The sequence below is a fragment of the Parus major genome, chromosome 3 (genome assembly GCF_001522545.3).
Source record: "Parus major isolate Abel chromosome 3, Parus_major1.1, whole genome shotgun sequence".
In the NCBI taxonomy this organism is placed as follows: Eukaryota; Metazoa; Chordata; class Aves; order Passeriformes; family Paridae; genus Parus; species Parus major.
Window position 1 is genome coordinate 22683660 of NC_031770.1, and position 18624 is coordinate 22702283.

Sequence of the window (18624 nt, forward strand, 5' to 3'; positions counted from 1 at the left end):
TAATTTTCTAAAAAGATGTTTGTAGGCAATTTTTTCCTTCATAAAACAGATGTGGCCAGGAATTTTGAACGTATCTTTTAGAATTACATGCTAGTCCAGATCTGTGAAGTTAAATTATTGTAGTTTTTCTCCTATAGTGTGAAGTTGCTTATGTCTTTCACAGCAACAGTTATGGAAATTATTACTGATTGAATCCAAGTGTGAAACTGCAAATACTTTAATTTTGCATCTATGCATTTATGTATGTATATATATTAATATCTATATATTGCAACATTCTTCCATGTAAAAACATGAGAACAGTGTTCTCTTTTAATATTTTATTAAGTGCTGCAATGAAGTACTTAATCATATGAAATAATTTATGTATGATACTGCAACCATTGAAAAACAAATGCTGCAACTAGACTTACTGTTCTTTAACTATTTAAGGTATTTTGAAAGCATTAGCATATTTTTAAAGATAGTGTTGTGCAATATTTTCAACTTGCTGCCCATGCAGGCAAAGAACAAATGCCTTTTATGTGTAGCATCTAACTATTATGCTTTCTAACACATAGATGAGGGTAAATTCTTTATTGTTTTAACTCTGTATATTTAATTTGTATTTTTGAAAATAATCTGTGGACAGTCAGTTTCCATGATGGACTGCTGTGTGACTTGCCTGTCATGTTGGGAGGGACAAACATGCACGGCTGTCTTGGGTTGAACGTGTGATTGCTTATCAGTAAAATGCAGCAGATCGGTGTGAGCATTGATAACAGGCCAAGAGTGGAAAATGGATTGACCTAAATATGCTGATATTGCATAATAAGGTCCTTCAAATATTAATAGGATGAACAAAGTTCAGAGATTTTGGGTTTGCTATGTAGGTGTTAGTAATTAGAATATATATTAATATTATAAATTATAAAAATTAATTGTAGGAATGTTGTATTTCTGTATAGAAGTATATGCCAGTCCTCACATAAATATGCATTTCCTCCTTTTTCCTTTTCTTTTTAAGAGAAATACCAGTCGTCAGACAAAGCCATTGAAAGTGCAAGTTATGCATTCATCTATTGTTGCCCATCAGAGCTTTGGTCTGAAGCTTCTAACTTGGCTTGGCAGTGTTATTGGATATTCAGGTGGGCAAAATTAGCCTTTTTGAGATAATTTAGAGAATATTTGTGAGAGGAGCTGATTTTGCTGAAGCAATTTTGTCTACTTACTTCAGATATGTAATGTATAAGGCAAAGCTATTAATAACTTGTCAGACTTCATTCTGTTTTCTCTTACTGGAGTGCTGTTCTGAATTCTAACTTCCATGTGAAAGTGCTACCAGTCTTATGTAGTCTTCTCTTTTTGGTTGTTTAGTTGAACAGAAGCTGAGACTTGCTGTCAAATGCAGTATGTTAAAAAGCTATTTTTTAGTCCCTACTTCTTTTTAAGTGAATGCAGTAAGCTGAAAATAACCTGTCTGATTAGATAAAACAAAATTATTCAGAAGTAATTTGATGAATGATGACGAAAGTGATTGCTTCAGATTTTTTGCTAAGTAGAACAGAGAAAATGCAAGGAATTGTGGAAGGTTTTGGTAAGTATAAGAGCTTACAAAGTCTTAATCAGATTTTTTTAAAGAGGCTTCTTCAAAGGAATCAAGATGCACAGTGTCAGATTTTATGGGTGTGCTCAGTTTTTGTTTTGACTTGGTTCCCCCTTTGTCCTGGTAAATCATACGATTGTGAAGATGTAGGGTATGAGGGGGAATAAAAGGAAAAGTGAAAAACTGCTGATATGGAGAAATGTAGATACAGACCCCCTTGCAATTTGTATTTTTTTTCATCTGGAAGTGTTAGCAAGAAGTATTAGCAAAGCATGCTTGGCTGTCATATTGCGTGTATGTTTTGCATAGATGCAACATTTCTTCAGAGACTGTTTTATTAGACTGATAGCTGGACAACTAGCCAAGATTCCATGCACAGAGTCTTTATAACATGTTCTTGTTTTTGAAATATAAGTGGTTTAAGTTTTAAAGATAAGTAAATCAAACTTTTGAACAAAACTTAGGGTAGAAGTTCAACTATTTTCCAGTGTTGCTGATAAACAGTAGGTATTAATAGAAAGGAGTTATAATAGAAAGGAGTTATGAAGATAGTTTATTTCTGTGATAAATTTCCCTTTCAGTGAAACATGTAAGCAGGCGCTGTCTTTCTCATTATAAGCCCAGGCTTGTGCCATGTCATTTGTGCCTCGTGCCACAGTCATTAATTTTCATCACTAAATGACAGTTGCTAAAAAGTAACTTAAATATGTCAATAGCGTCTCAAGTTACAGAAGAAAGCACTGAATTTTGTTTGGGTTGTGTGTGTAGTGTTTCTGAAGACTTCAGCTTGTTTAATGCCGAGTTGTTTATGATTCAGAAGGCCAAAAGGCATGTTTGACTGTAAACAGCACGCGTACATTTTGTCTTTGACCAGTGTGCTCATTTGCTTGAACTGCCTTCCATGTCTTGGGATGCAGTCTTGTACTCTGAGTCTGGTTCTGTGAAACGCACTTCTGAAAGACTTGGTTTCCTTTAGCTTTTTAACATGCACACAAAAAATGAAATTCTGCTCAGTGTTTTAAATGTGTTTGTCTGTTACCAGTCATCTGTAACATGGGGTGATAGAGATGCACTGCTTGGGTGGTTGTACTGAAATGTCTCTGAACAAAGGCTGAGTGATAGGTGGAGGAGTCTTCTGCGGTGGCAGAGTTAGGTTGGATGATTGCTCTCAAAGAAATGACGAATTCTTGTCACTAAAAAAGAAAAAACCTTGTTTTGGAACTTCATCAGAAGTTTGACCACTACGTCCTTCCTGTGTTACTTCAGCAAATGTTACTTCAGGAATAAGTGTCTGTTTGACAATTGCTGACCAATGCAATAGTTTCCATTAACTTGTTGTCCTTCATAACAGTAGTTGGAATTGATCTCTGCAAGACAAAAAGGAATAACCCCAAAATGCTGTATGAGTTCTCAGAGTGTATATTACTGCACCATGTAGCACGCGGCACAAGGCACTAAGCCGCTGCCCACTCTGCCTGAGGAGCTGAGATGCCAGGCAGGGTGTGAAAGTAAGGGCTCTGTAAGTCCCATAGTTCTCAGGAAATATGCATTACTTGCAGTGCAAAGCCAGGTTGAACATTCTTAATAGGACCATGTCTGGGCTGTGCTCTGTGTCAGATGCAAGCATATAACAACTTATGTGTTCATATAATTGCAATTATTGCTTCTTTCCATTAGAAAAAATATGCAGAGAAGCCTTGAAATGATAGCAACTCCTAAGTGAAAACAAAAAGCCCCTACATGAATATATGAGTAATTTCATATATGAATTATATTTTCCTTTTCATAGGAGCCTTATCAGGAAAACTAAAACCTAGAAAATTAGTCTGCTGTATAACTGTTATTTTAGTAAGCCATCAAATAAATATTTGATAACTTTATATCAAATCATTGCATTTGGCAATTTTCACTATGTTTCTATGTTCCATAAGGCAGGCCATGAAACTTGCAAGGTATGAAAGATTTGTGTTTGTATCAGCAAAATATGAGTGCTGTTACTCAGTTGTCATGGAAAAGAGGACAGTGTGAGGGCTTTTGTGTTGTATGAAAATTTCAGGATGTCAAAATAACATGTTTGAGTCTGAGCTGTAGCTAACTTGTGCCATTTCTCTTCATTAAGATGGCCTTCGCCGAATATTGTGTCAGGTTGGTTTGCAAGAAGGGCCAGATGGTGAAAATTCTTCTCTTGTAGATAAGTTGATGCTGTATGATTCTAAACTGTGGAAAGGTGAGTTTTCTCAAGTTCTGGAAACTGCTAAAGAATGCTATGCCTAAGTTTTACTGTATCTGCTAATGTTTGATCATTTTTACTGTGGTGTATTGTGGATAGTTTTCCTAATTTGTTACAATCTCTCCCTTCATGATACACTCCCAAATATATTTAAGACAAGAAAATATAGAGACCGTTGGGAGATGGGGTTGGTTTTAGGTCTAATTTTTCAAAGTGGTCTGAAATTCAGACTGACTTTGATATGCAAATGACAGTGATAGTTAAGGGAAATTGATTAAACAGTAGAGAAATTGTGTGTTTGTATAGGATCTTAGCATCCATTTCATATCTACCAAAATGCCTATTTTTAAGGGATAAGGCAGAGTCTTTCTGCTTTGACTTGTGCTTGTGTACATGAGGTATTCTTAAGCATTCTGAGAACATTCAGTGAAAACTACTCTTCTGTTGTTTTAGAGCTCTTAAAACTTTGAAAGGCTGCTTGATATAATGGAATTAGCTAGAAAAGTTGTAACTTTGAGGAAGGGGAGGGAGTTAATTTCTATTCAATCATTGATTCCATGTCTGATTTGATATCCTGAAAGGGTGTGTAAGGCCAGATACAAGAAAGAGAGGTACAAAGGTCAGGTAGGGAATGATGCAGTATGTCTGCCTGGGGACCTTCTTTGGAGTACCAGTAAAATAAGTAAGAAATAAGGTGGAAAGTGGATGTAGCATGGAGAAAATGATTATTTTAGGTTTGGTTTATCTTGAGAATGAAGTCCTGGCACTGCAAATTTTGTAATCTGAAAAGTACTGCTTTTGTGGAACATTACAACATTTTTAATACAGGTTTTGTTAGGATAATGTCTTTCATGTAAGCAAGGAGTAACTTTTGCATTTCTATTTCAACATGAATATTTATCTACTTTTTCTTGTATTCCATAGTTCCTCTCCATTAAGGAAATAGTGTCATAGCTTTTGACTTAAAAGTGACCACCTACAGAAGAAATTATGCATGTGTGTATTTGTTTCCTAGCTACATAGAGATTAATATAGTTTGTATTGATAATACTGTCCAGGAGGCTGTCCAGACAGACTAGAAACTCAGAGATAGCTTAACACGTATTTTATGGAGATATTCACAATTAGGAAAATTATTTGCAGTTCCCAAGACTTCTCATAATAGTGTTCTCTTCTTTTTCTATCTAAATCCTCTGTTTATCCTGAGGAGGAACAGTTTGTTCTTGTTTTGCTGATTTCCCTTATATTTAATGATATACATTCCCATTCAACAGTGTTATCTTATACAGGAGTAATAAATAATGCCTCTTGAAGAATTTTGGTTTATTATTCTTCTTCATCCATTGCTACCACCCGACAGACTTAATCAAAGCAGCTTCTACTCTGAAATGCAGATTTACCTCATTCTGTGGAAGTTTACTTTTCTAAATGTTTCCATAATATGTTGATAGAAAACAGTGACATGCAGCATCTCATTCATTTTTCTTGACAGGGGCCAGAAATGTGTATCACCAGTTATTCATGAGCAGTCTTCTTATGGATTTGAAATACAAGAAACTTTTTGCTATCCGCTTTGCAAGAGTAAGTATCTTTCTTACAAAGAGCCATTAAATGCTAAAACTGTCTAGTGAAGAGAGTCTAGTTAGCATACAGTGATTTAAATGAACTGTTACTCGATTTTTTTTTTTCCTTTTTATGGAAGTGAAAACTTGAAATGAAATGCTGGAAATCTTACTTTACTCTTCAGTATATTAGTTATAATGGCATCTCATCTCCTGGGAAGGAAATGGCCTTTCAGATGCCCCAGAACTAAAGCAGTTCAGATGTTTTTGTCTTCACCATCAGCTATGCAGGCTGTCACTTTTTAAGAGCTAATCGCTGCTCATTGTTGAGGTGTAAGCTGTTATAGCACTGCTCAGAAATAGTGCTGAAATTTGGTTATGCTGATTACTATTTCTGCAGTAACTGGTATTTGAAATGCTTTAAATCAGCACTGCGAAATTCTGCTCACTCTGCTGCAGACTCTTGAGTAGAAAATAAAATACTAGCCTTTATCGTGAGAATGAGAGTGAGTAGATCTCACATGTGAGCAGATTAAGTTGTCATATTCTTTGTACAAAATACCCATATAATAATCCATTAGAGCTAGTCTGCCCTTTTTCATGGCATTAAAGTTTCCCAGAGCAGACATTTAAGTTAAAAAATCAGGTCAGTGTGGATTAGAGGTGAATTTCCCCTTGTTGTTTAGAATTACCGGCAGTTGCAGAGAGATTATATGGAGGATGATCACGAACGGGCAGTATCGGTGGCTGCTCTGTCTGTCCAACTCTTCACTGTACCTACTCTGGTGAGTAGTGCCTGTCTTTCTTTTAAAAACTGATAGTTGGCACTCCTTGCCTTTTTTTGCCTCCTTCTTAATAGAACTATGAGCGATTGCAGAGTGATTTTATGAAAGATGACCACGACAGAGAGTTCTCAATTGCTGACCTCTCGATACAGATATTCACAGTGCCTTCTCTTGTAAGTACTAAAAGACCAAAAAAGGAAATCTTTGTTTGTTAAAAAGCCTCTCAAAGTTCATAAATCAAGGCTGCAGATTTCTTTAACATTACTGTGGAAATGCAGAACAGTCAGACTGTTTGCATACATTGTTATGGGTTTAGAAATTAAAACATTCAACAGTGGGAAGTTTCAGTCTGGCTTCCCACAGTGGTCTGGGTGTTCCTGTTTTTTCTTTTTACACTTTTTTTTTACTTTTTTTTAGAAAGGTACTTTCATACTTCATAGAGATACATACACATAACATTTAAACTCCTCATCATACTGAGCCACATTTCTTGTTTGTAGAAATCTATATTATGGTTTGAATATCATGGTTTCAGAGCACCATTCTGGTGCAGTTTGTAAGTGATCCACTTTATGTTCATTTTCCAATCAACACAAGTGCAAGCAAGAATTTTCTCATGGTACTCCTTACTTCCTTTGGTACTTTGAGGCTCAAGACAGTGTCTTCTTTTAGATTTCCAGTTAACTTTTGTTTCGGTGCTACAAGCACTGTGACATCTCCCAGCTCACTAAATCTGCTGGTCTTTCACCAGTTTGTTTGGGAAACTTTTTTTTGTGTTCCAGTCTCCATTTAAGTTTGTCTTTGCTTGCATTATGAACTAGAGAAATTAAAATTTGGAGCTGTACTGGAATAAAAGTCTGATTTTCTTACCCAGAATTGTTTAAAAAATGAATGCTTCTGAATCCTCCCAAATTTAATAAGCTTCATTGAGCTCTTAAATTCAATAATCACAATACTTAGCAAACTTGTTCAGTTTCCTAGAGATGGATGTTATTCATGGGAATTCAACAGGAGCTCACAATTTTGTTCCCATGGTTCAGGACAATATTGTATTGCCTCTTCCAATTTTGATGCTTTCAGTAAGAATGTTGGCAATATTCAGACTTACAGTGAGACTTAATCAACTAATGTTATTCAGATGGTTATGGTATTTTTCCCTTTGGCCAATGGGGTGGTACAATATGTGTATCAATACATACTTTTTGAAAAAGTAATTTCAAACATTTCCCAGGGCAGAGTAATTGCAGTGCCCCTTTTATATGTGTTCTATTATAAAAGCGTACGAAAAAGCAAAGCGAATGCATTTTGACTGTAGTGCAGAATGATGGAATAAATTGACAACATGAAAGTGATTATGATAAGCTTCTATCATGTGAACTAAGTATTATTTTTAATATATTTATAGCCACTCATTCATAACTAAATGAGAAAGTTAAATGATTTAAACCACCACACCATCTTCTAGTAACATTTTCAAACTGATCTTAATGATTTAAGAGTTTGAGCTCTCAAGGAATTATGGTTCTTTGGTTTAAGGATGGAAGGGCAGTTCTGTTGGTGATGATTTCTTGGGGGGAAAATGTTAATCATTAGATTCTTTTCCCCCACTGCAGTAGTATTTTAGAAACTATTTTGGATTATCATTAGCAGCTGTAGAACCTGGAAGCTTTAGTCAAGAGCCACAATGTCACTGTGGTAGATCAGAGTGGCCAATCTTGTTGAGTCTAGTAGCCAGAGCCAAGGACTGCAATGCTCATCCCATTTAACCTGGAGAAGCAACAAAGTGGGGGAATTGTGGAAGTGTTCATGAGTAGGAGCTGGCAGTAACTTAGTGCCTTCTCCTCTGTTGTGAAGTTGGGTTAGGTTAGGCTGGGTGATGAAGACAATCTTTGTCAAACTTTGCTGATTTGTTTCATACAACACATGGATATATGCAGTTGACCTTGAGGGAAATAAGAAGTTATTTCATGAAATTTCCACATAGAAGTTGCATGTGAAGCTCCTTACTGGTTTAGAAGAGGCTCTGCTCACCACAGCTCTTTACAGTTTATAAACAGAAAACAGAAGAGCTGTGACTCCCCTCAAGGGCTCAAACTATCTGAGAGGAGGCAACACATACTTAAAGGGAGGTACAAGTTAATTATAAGACACATAATAACATGTCTTGTGCCATAATTATATAGGTTAACAGGAGCCTTACCACAGACAGTCTAATGTACAGAAAGGATCTGAAAAAAGAAATCTGGCTTATGATAATTTTTACTAGATTCCTTTTTTTTGTCTTCTGTGATTCTGTGAAAAGAGTACTTTTCAATGTTCTGTTCTAATTATTGATGTAATTCTTTTGGATTAAAAAAATAATGTATTTTATAAACTTCATGGTGCAGTGTGAAAATCTTGTTAGCTGTGTCTGTTAATTACAGCAAATTTCAATGTACTTTGGCCTAGGCTCGAATGCTAATAACAGAAGAGAATCTCATGACCACTATCATCAAAACTTTCATGGACCACTTAAGGCACCGTGACATCCAAGGCAGGTTTCAGTTTGAACGTTACACTGCTCTGCAGGCTTTCAAATTCAGACGTGTCCAGAGCCTTATTTTGGATCTCAAGTAAGTATACTATGTGCTGGTTTGAGAAGTTGAGGAGTTAAAAAAAAAAAACCAAATCAAAAATGATTGTATCTTTCTAATCTCCCCAGGTACGTGTTGATAAGTAAGCCAACAGAGTGGTCAGATGACTTGAGACGCAAGTTCCTGGAGGGTTTTGATGCCTTCTTAGAATTACTGAAATGTATGCAGGTATGTAAATCTGTGAATTAAAAATTTTGCAAAATTTAACCAGGAAGTTAGCAATAATAATGTCAAAAGAGAAAAAATATGATCTACTCTTCATTTTATAACTTCAGTGCAGTATCACTTTTGGAGCCATTGTGTTTTCCTAAAACATAACATCTTATCTCACTTTTTAAACTTTTGTTGTAGAGGACAATAAAAAGGAAGAGCAGTTCAAAATGAGTAGTTTAATTTGGGGCATATTTTGGACTTGTAGAGGCAGACAAGACAATACAGTGAGCAAAATCTTGTTAATCTTAAGTGTCAGCAGTTTCTCCTTGTGTTGAGGAATAAATTGTTCCTGACACACAAATAGACCTCTTCACTTGTGGTTTCATTCCCTTTCATTCCCCCAGAGTTCTTTTTACCTGCAGCAACAATATGTTTATAAGGACAGCTAACCACCGTCTCACATCTCTGCTAATGCTGTCAGTGTATTTCAGTGATACATTGTTGAAATGTATAATTCTTTTTGTTGTAGGGTATGGATCCAATAACTCGTCAAGTAGGACAGCACATTGAAATGGAACCAGAGTGGGAAGCAGCATTTACACTGCAGATGAAATTAACACTTGTTATTTCAATGATGCAGGACTGGTGTGCATTAGATGTACGTTCCTTCTCAATTGTTTTTCTGTGTGAAGAGAGATAAAACCCAAATATTAGTACATGTAAAAATTGACCTAAATGCAACTTTACCATAAGCCAAGGACATCTTCTATGAGTAAATGCAAATCTTTTCTGTGTTTAAGCACAAGTGTGGTTTGTACTGACCAATTCATAAAACTGTAGATAAGCCTTTTACAAATACTGCAGAGTTTTGTCACATATCTGAAGACTGAGATTATCACAACACTATCAGGTTATAATTTTCAAAGAGGAGGGAATGGAGGAGTAAGCCCTGGATCTACCAAATACTTATTGATAATAAATCATGTTTCTACTCCATAAGTGTTTCAAGTTTCAGGATTTCAGAACTTGAGCGTGGTAAAATATGACTGTGGAATAAGTGATCCTGGAATACCTGAACATTCAGGCTGGCTTTCATTTGTTACTGGTAGTTAATGTGCAGGTTTTACTAGCCTAGCATGATCATTGCTCAGCAAGTTACCATCATGCCAGTTACAAAAAAACCCCAAACCCAAACAACATCCTAGCGGGTATTTTTCTAATCAGACATGCCAGTACGAATTTTGCAGTTTGTGCCCTCCTTAATTTGGCTCTTTTGTTGGATTTCTTATCTTAATTTTGCAGGACTGTTGTTAAAGGTAAAAATTGCAAGCCCTTTGTGGTCTTTTTTACGTTGTCTGTATTATTTTTCAGAGCTGTAGTTTTTTCATAATCTTTGTAAACTGCAATCTTTCTTTTAGGAAAAAGTACTGATTGAAGCCTACAAGAAATGCCTGACTGTGTTGATGCAGTGTCATAGTGGATTTACTGATGGAGAACAGCCTATTGTCCTCAGTATGTGTGGACATTCAGTTGAGACCATCAGATACTGCGTTTCTCAGGAAAAAGTCAGCATTCACCTCCCAGTGTCTCGTTTACTTGCAGGTATGAACAGTTGGAAAATATTTCAGAAAATGAAAAATTGTTCTGTAGATGTGATTTGTGTTTTTGTGTACCTAAAGACACACACAAGCATTGTTTAATGTCTGAATAAGATGAATTTTTGCCATTTTCTAGCTGTTTGGTAGCTTCTGGGCCAGATGTTCTCAAGCACCAGAGAACTTGTTGTCATTCAGGCTGGGGGAGATTGTCTCATGCCTCTGGATTTGTATTATAGGCAGCTACTGCTGTTTTTGCCACTTGAGTGATGCAAAAGAACTACGACAAAATATGGACTGTGGTTGACTGTTTTGGAATATGTTTAGCTGCCAGATTGAATAGACTAATCAACATTCTGTTAGAGAACAGATTTATCAAACAGATGTGTCACCAGAAAACCGAGCTATGCCTTTCTCTTCATATTGTGCCTATCTTGTTCAGCAGTTGTGTTGAAAAAAGCTTTGTGAATTTTAGTTTACAGAATCAGAAGGAACGTGGTAGAAATAAATTCACAAATAATGAAGTGAAAAAATATAATTCTTAGGTAAAGTGCCATACAGCTCTGTGTCAAATATATGAATATTTGAATCTTTGAGCAAATTCCTTGTAACTTCAAAAGAGAGCAAACCAGAAAGCCATAATGTGTTTTGTAGGGGCCTTGTTCTGGTTCCTGAGGTATTTTATAAACCCCTCAAGGACTGATAAAAGGGGTGAGGTATCTGCTGTAATGATTGTCCAGACAGACCAAAGACTCTTGGCTCTCACTGCAGGGACATGACAGAGTCAAAAAAAAGGCAGAAATCTCACTTGTACTGCAAGGTTTATACAGTTACAATGGGAAAACTTCAATTCTCTTAAAATGTATTCTTTGTAGCATGTTTCTTCAGGTAATAGCTGTGTAGCTCCGAGGTGATAAATTTGCAGAGCTGTATCTGTGTCCAGACAATGGTCCGAGAGTAAATTAGATTACCTTTTTTGTCCTCATTGAATTACATAAACTATTGTATGTAATTTTCTGTATGTTTTTTTCTGTCTTTACCTAGGCTTGCATGTTTTGCTGAGTAAAACTGAAGTGGCATACAAGTTTCCAGAGCTGCTGCCCTTGGTATGTCATTAAATGTAGTATATTCATTAAATATAATTAATGCTGAATGTGAAATTGGTCTTGTAAGTGTAGGATGGTATTAAACAAAACAAAGGACCTTTTTACCGTGAATTCTACTAAGAGAGAATACATTTAATACATAAAATTGCCTCTTAAAAGATTAATATCCAGATATTCATGAGCGTAGGTGATCATTATTGCTTGCTAAAGTGACTAAGACTCAGGTTGCATGACCTCCTTTTTGTAGAAGAAACTGCTTTTAGGAACCCCAGTCAGGATCTGATTCCTTCTCCTTGTGCTGGGTTCTAATTTTCTTCCCCAGCTGTTTCTTGCTTTCTGACTGCTTTATTGATATGCTGTCTCTTTAAGGGGTAGTCAAAAAGTGTAAAATAAAAGAGGATAAAATCTAACTGGGAGAAGAAATCTCAGTGTCTTTGGAAAGAAGTAGTACTTAGCCTTTGAATGCAAGAAATGAAATTACAGTGTTATTAAATTGCTGGTGTTGATGTTTTAAAATATGAAGGCTGCTGTCTTTAGGAATAAACTAAAGCCCTCACGCAGTAATTTTGTGGAGCAAAGACAGAATATAAGGGTGATTAACAACAATTTGAAAGATTGTGAATAGGCTCATCTAACTTTTCTTTTGTTGGATTTGCTTGTTTTTTGTAGTGCCCAAATATTTTAGTGATCACAAATATAATCTTCCTTCATTTCAGTCCCATTTTCCTTTGTTTTCTCTATGTACATCAAAATATTGCATTTTCTTAATGCAGAGTGAACTTAGCCCACCTATGTTAATAGAACATCCTCTACGATGCCTAGTCCTATGTGCCCAAGTGCATGCAGGGATGTGGAGAAGGAATGGCTTCTCTCTGGTCAATCAGGTAAGTCCACAGTAGCTGTAGAATCACTCTTTCCTGATAGCTCTTTCAGGCTAATTTCACAGAATCAATAAGGTTGAACAAGACCTCTGATATCATTGGGTCCAACCCTTGGCCAAACACCGCCTTGTGAACTAGACCACAGCACTAAGGGCCGTGTCCAGTCACATCTTGTAGACCTCCAGGGCTGGTGACTCCACTACCTCCCTGGGCAGTCCGTTTCAATTTTTAACACCCCTTTCCATGAAGAAATTCTTCCCAATATCCAACCTAAACCTCCCCTGGCACAACCTGAGGCTGTGTTCTCTTGTTCTGTTGCTGGTTTCCTGGAAGAACCTCAATGTATTTCTGGAAATGAAGGGCCCCCATCTGGACACAGCACTCGAGGTGAGATCTCACCAGTGCTGAGTATGGAGGGAGCTCTTGGTCTTTACGACCTCAAAATCGTCTTTTCCTGTATTGATTTGAAAATGTACATATGTCAGTCTTATGGAAGGCAATGTGAGGTAGGCATTTTTATCAGCACTGACATCATCTGAGTATTTTTGCTTTTAAACTGATCTTTGACTTTTTTTTTTTTATTTAGTCAGAAGTTGCTTTTTCGTTTCAGGACTGCTGCAGTAGCCACTGAACTTAGTGCTCAGTTTATGAAGTTAAAATGGCTTTTTTTAATGTGTACTGTCCAGCAGCAGTTGGAAGTGCAGAATTAGATCTGTGCATCCATGGTAATGCATTTATCACCTCCACATAAAAGTGTCTCAGATATAAAAATGTGCAGCATTATGATATCATGACTATTTATATTTATAAAGTACTTGAAATCTCAAGACCCCACAAAGCATTAGAAGCAATGTAGGACTAAGTGTTTCTTGGCTTTTAGCTCTACTACTTCTGGAGACTTCCATTTCTAAACTTACATTCTCAGTGTTTGTATAAATTAGGTGTTTCAAGCATAACACCTATAAAATGGGTACTGTGGTGTCAATACCACCCACCAGGGTGATTTTCTCAAGTGATTTTCTCAGCAAGACTTAAATTACAACAGGAATAGGGTTTAATTCTGTGAGGTGTTAACTTGATTTATTTGCAAGAAAATTCCTTCAGTCCTGTCAACCCTCATCTCCATTAGATAATTGCAATGTATATTTACTAGGAGACTGAATTAAGTTGTTCAAATATATTATATTCTGATGCATCTTGAAGGATCTTCATAAGTTGGTGTCCTTGTTGCCATTACAGCAAAAAGAGCTCTAGTTATGTACAATTATAGTGGTGCCCACAGTGCAGTAGACACATATCAAATCTGGAATTTCAGCATTGCTTTTGGTAGTGAAGTAAGTCTCTGTGTTAGTTTCCCCTGCTTGCTGGGATCCTGAAGTTAAGAACTTGGTTTAGTTAACTCCCACAGTCTGCAAGTCCTTTCTCTTTACTTTGGCTATGAGGAGAGCTCATGTTCAGAGAGCTTCTTTTGGATCTTCACAGATAATAGGAATAGGCATCCTGTGCTGTGTGGATTATTACAAATGTGTAGATTATTAGGATAGAGAAGAAAGGGAAGGCATGCCTAGCTGCCCTTCATGTAGTTCTGGTGGAAATGGTATGTGTCTAGAGAAGACTTTAGCACACTGAAGTTTTTTTTCCAGGCAGAAACTTGTCAGCCCTATTTATTTTGTCTCGATTGTGGTAGAATAAAATTTTCCGACCTTTCAGTGTCATGCAGTGTTGCTGCTGCCTGTCTCAGTCTTGTTGAGTTCCTTCCTGGGATGGTTTGGGTTAAGTATAGCTCTGTCACAATATTAACATTTTGCTGACACTGCCAATTCCTGAAAGATGGTATCTCAAATGATTAAAGAGCAATTCATGGAGTGAAGAAAAAAACATTTCTCCAACTGCAAGGGCTTTCTCTCCTGTGAATTTCAAACAGTTAATTGCTAAGCAAATATATTAAAACATAAGCTAAAGAGGTCAAAAATATTTTTGTTTGTAAATTTATGCAATCCAGATTATGGATTATGCAAAACTACAACCCAGCCAGCAACTATGATTGTCCTGTGCTTTATTAAAAAGCTTTTTGCATACACATAGAATTGTATAATTTTTTTAAAATTTGCTTCAAATTTTCCAGATCTGTAATTTTTTCAAATTACAGATTCATTTTTTGTTTATGAACACAGTATAGCAGTTTATTTTTTACAAAGCTAAAATAGTTTTAGGTTAAATATTATCTTTGTTAATGATTGTGGTGTGGTGTTTTGGTATTTTTTTCAGATTTATTACTATCATAATGTGAAGTGCAGGAGGGAGATGTTTGACAAGGACATAGTAATGCTTCAGGTAATCATGTATACCAGTTTGCATTTTTTCAAGTATTTTCAGGATGTCTTTGTGTTTATTTTTATCTTCATTAGAACCATTTTAAGGAAAAAAAAGTCATTTTTTTGTGGAAGGACTTCAGTTTTCTTACTTTTTCTACATAAGAAATTATGTAATAATTTCTTATGTAGAAAAATTTTGTAATAATTTTGTAATATTACAAAATTATGAAAAATTATGTAATAAAAATGTAATAAAAATTATGGAATAATTTTTATAGGAAAAATGTATTATTATTTAAAGTTAATTTTATTTAAATATATTTATTTAAATTTAATACATAAATAAATTTAAGAATTCAATACTTGTTTTTAACTACACTTTGAAAAGTGCAGAATTTTCTGTTTAGTGTATATATGCCAGATTTTCAAGAATGTAATATTTTAACTAATGGGTGTCTACTGGCAGTTGCATGAGTCTGCACGTTGTCAGAAATGCATTCAGTGTATGTGTTAATTTTTTTGTTTTTCCCCTTCAGAAGAGATTTTGCACATGTGGCAGTATATTTTGCTCTATCACAGATGCAATACTTCTGCATTGAGAGCAATATAATGTAAAATTTGCAGCTCTGGGTGCATAGTTCACCTGGACAGCAAAATATTTTCTCATGATGTCCCCCAAATCTTGGTAGCAGTACCCAATAGGATAAACATGCCCCAAGTTACTTCTGTTCTCAGACATAGTTCCCTGAGGCTTGATATACCACTGATTTTTAATGATCATTTTCAGCTATCCATTTGGTTAGATATGCTGTAGCTTTCTTGGATATTTATTCTCTTTTAGAGATGGGCCCATTAGCAATAGTAAATTAACAATAAAGATTTGTAATTGGCAAACTTAGATACCTTGTTTAATAAACAGAAAAAACTTTAGCCAGTAATATTCAGAAATGGACAAATCTGAACATTAATGTTTGTTCTGTACTGAAACTTTAGTATTTTTCTTACCAAGAAGGTTTTGGAAGCTTTGCGCTGCAATCTTCAGCCTTTCTTTAGAGGACTGGAATTTGTTGTTAAAATCTTCAGTGGTATGTACTAAGTAACATTATGCCTGCTAGAAGATAAGCCAGCAGGAACAAAATTTTAGAGATAAAAACAAACAAAAGTCTTTCCCTGGAGTTTGTTTAGACTGCTTAAGATAGAAGGAGTTACCCTGAATACTTTGCATGATGCCCTTAAAAGGGCATCAGAAATTCTTGATAAAGCATAGGATTCTGCTTGTCAAATGGGCTTACACTTCTGGTTTTAGTGTCCTAAGAGAGTTAACTTAAATATTTAAGTCTTCATGTGTAGGATTGAGAGAGGAATTAATTTTATAGAGAATATACAGTGAACATCATATATAAATATGCAAACATCGTATGATAACACCCGATCTGTTTTCTCTTTATAATCTTTTTTTTCTTTAATAGACAGGTGTGTCTATGATGGATCCAAATCACTTCCTGATGATAATGCTGAGTCGCTTTGAACTTTATCAGATATTTAGTACTCCAGACTATGGCAAAAGATTTAGCACAGAAAATACTAACAAGGTATTTTATGCACTGCTGCAATAGAAAATCTTCAGTTTTGTTTTTCAGCGTATCAGATGCTGTTGTACTGAGACAGAGCTATTTCTTAATAAAAAAGGAAAACCTATCCAGTTCTAATTTCATTTGGCCAGTTTGAAGTATGCATAAATGTTTTTATATGTCAAACTGGCAAATGTCACAAAGTGTTTTTGCACTTATGACTGTGTTTCAGCCCAGCTTAGTTTGGGAGTACTAAGGGTGAAAACAGGCAATGTTTTGAATCACTGAAAAAGTATTTTCAGCATATGGAATAATTATTGAAAAATGTAAGTTTTTTTTATTGTTTTACTTCAGGATGTTGTTCAACAAAATAACACTCTTATAGAAGAGATGCTGTACCTCATTATAATGATTGTTGGTAAGTTCAGAATATATTTAATTAATGTTTTTTAATTCAGGCTCTTTAATGGTCTGCGCAATTTTTTATTGCTCTCAGCTTCTGTCCTGTTAAGAACTTCCTGTACCTCTGATTTCTTTCATAGGAGAAAAGCCTTGAAAATAGCTTAGGTCAATGTAGTGAATTTTTGAACACTGGTGGGTGAACACAAGATTTCAGAAGGCACCTTATTTTCCAGACTCTAGATAAAAAGATAAAAAAAAAAGTTTAAAATAATTAAAAAAAAAAAGTAAAAGTGTATTTTATTTATACAGGTGAAAGGTTCAGCCCTGGAATAGGACAGGTAAATGCAACAGATGAAATTAAGCGAGAGATTATCCATCAGCTGAGCATCAGGCCAATGGCTCACAGTGAATTGGTAAAGGCTCTCCCTGAAGATGTAAGTAATTGGATGTGGAGGGGGGAACCAACTTCCACTTCATAAGGCTGATTGCTGAAAAATTGTCTTTTTCAAGTTCATGTCACTTAATGTGGAATGAGAGCAGCATGATTATGCTAAGTGCAAGGTTAGCATGAGTGCAAGTTAATAGTTCTCGTGGTAAGGGTAGGAAAGAGGCAAAGAAGGAACAAGATATGAAAGAGGCAGGAATCTGAGAGTGTCTTCAGCTACTTTCTCTTTTTAATACTGTTTCTAATCAGGCCATCTGGCCAGCAGTCTCTGAAGGCTGCTTGTACACCCTGAATTAGATGTATGGAAGTGGGTTGTTAGAACTATCCAGAAATATAAGCTGTTATATTTTAAAGCCTAATAATAAGTGAAAAGACATGGAATCAGACGCTGTGTTATGACTTGTGTAACATAAATTCTTCATTTACATAAAGCATTCATTTGTCTGAATTCTATTATAAGTACTTCTGTAGGACAGCGAAGCTTGCTTTCCTTTCTCCTTTTAATATTTTTGAAAATATTTTTAAAATTGTTTCTGAAGACAGTCAAAATTCCAAAGTTAATGTTTTACTGTACTGGTAATAATTTTAATTATGAAATATTTTTCTTTTTTCTAAAAATTTTAAACTGAAACTATTTGAAAAGTCTGATTTTAAAATTATTTAAGAACAATGTAGGGTTGCATGAAAGAGCAAATTTTATTTAAGCTGGAGTTCTAAATTGTATCGTCAGTTCTAAATACCTTTTCCCTGGCCTGGTAACGGCTATGAATATGTATTGGAGGAAGGGGGTGGGGATATTAAAAGATAATTTGTGTATGAAGTAGTGTTACATATTTGATCAGATATGCTGCCTTTTGTGCTTGTTTCAGCATTTTTCATTAACTGGTCTTTTAAAATACTTTTCCAGTATTTATTTCGATTTAAAGGCCTATAAACCAGAAATACTGGCTGTGTATTGTAAAAATGTGATGAGTAAGCTCACTTAGAGTTTTCTTGTGCTCCTGTTACATCCAAGTTCATTATGACAAGGAAAAGCAGTACAAATGGAGCACTTAGAATGGCATGACTTTTTCAAAGTACCTTTTGCAGAGATGGTATTCCTGAATGTATTTTCATGTTATATGGTTTAGTGTTCTCTTGAATGTCAGTAAAATTACTTTGTACTGCATTCATTTTGCATGCTTATTCTAGTATTGTATGATATTTGAATGTGTTTACTCCAAAAACTCCAGTAACACACTGTCTTGCCTTTTCATTCCATGTAGGAGAACAGAGAGACAGGGATGGAAAGTGTGATTGAAGAAGTGGCATGTTTCAAGTATGTTTCCCTTTATTCTAATGATTCAACTTTAGAATTCACT

General features: G+C 35.4%; 1 protein-coding gene across 7 annotated transcripts in view; it reads left to right on the top strand.

Moving 5' to 3' along the window:
- UBR2 (ubiquitin protein ligase E3 component n-recognin 2) overlaps window positions 1–18624 on the top strand; it is a 56297-nt gene that overhangs the window by 14983 nt on the left and 22690 nt on the right. For 4 of the 7 annotated variants that reach the window (XR_004496765.1, XM_015622041.3, XM_015622043.3 and 1 more), the window contains 15 exons: window positions 1007–1127; window positions 3705–3812; window positions 5308–5396; window positions 6237–6335; window positions 8611–8774; window positions 8864–8963; window positions 9478–9606; window positions 10367–10550; window positions 11588–11649; window positions 12423–12533; window positions 14799–14864; window positions 16315–16437; window positions 16771–16834; window positions 17128–17252; window positions 18529–18581. Coding sequence is in view for 5 of the 7 variants with exons in the window: in XM_015622041.3 (XP_015477527.1) it covers window positions 1007–1127; window positions 3705–3812; window positions 5308–5396; window positions 6237–6335; window positions 8611–8774; window positions 8864–8963; window positions 9478–9606; window positions 10367–10550; window positions 11588–11649; window positions 12423–12533; window positions 14799–14864; window positions 16315–16437; window positions 16771–16834; window positions 17128–17252; window positions 18529–18581 (1598 nt within the window). In the remaining 2 variants the exon portion in view is untranslated. Of the gene's footprint in view, window positions 1–820; window positions 869–1006; window positions 1128–3704; window positions 3813–5307; window positions 5397–6063; window positions 6163–6236; window positions 6336–8610; window positions 8775–8863; window positions 8964–9477; window positions 9607–10366; window positions 10551–11587; window positions 11650–12422; window positions 12534–14798; window positions 14865–16314; window positions 16438–16770; window positions 16835–17127; window positions 17253–18528; window positions 18582–18624 lie in introns of those variants that run through there. The other 3 variants (XM_033513311.1, XM_015622042.3, XR_004496766.1) reach the window with 3 other exon arrangements.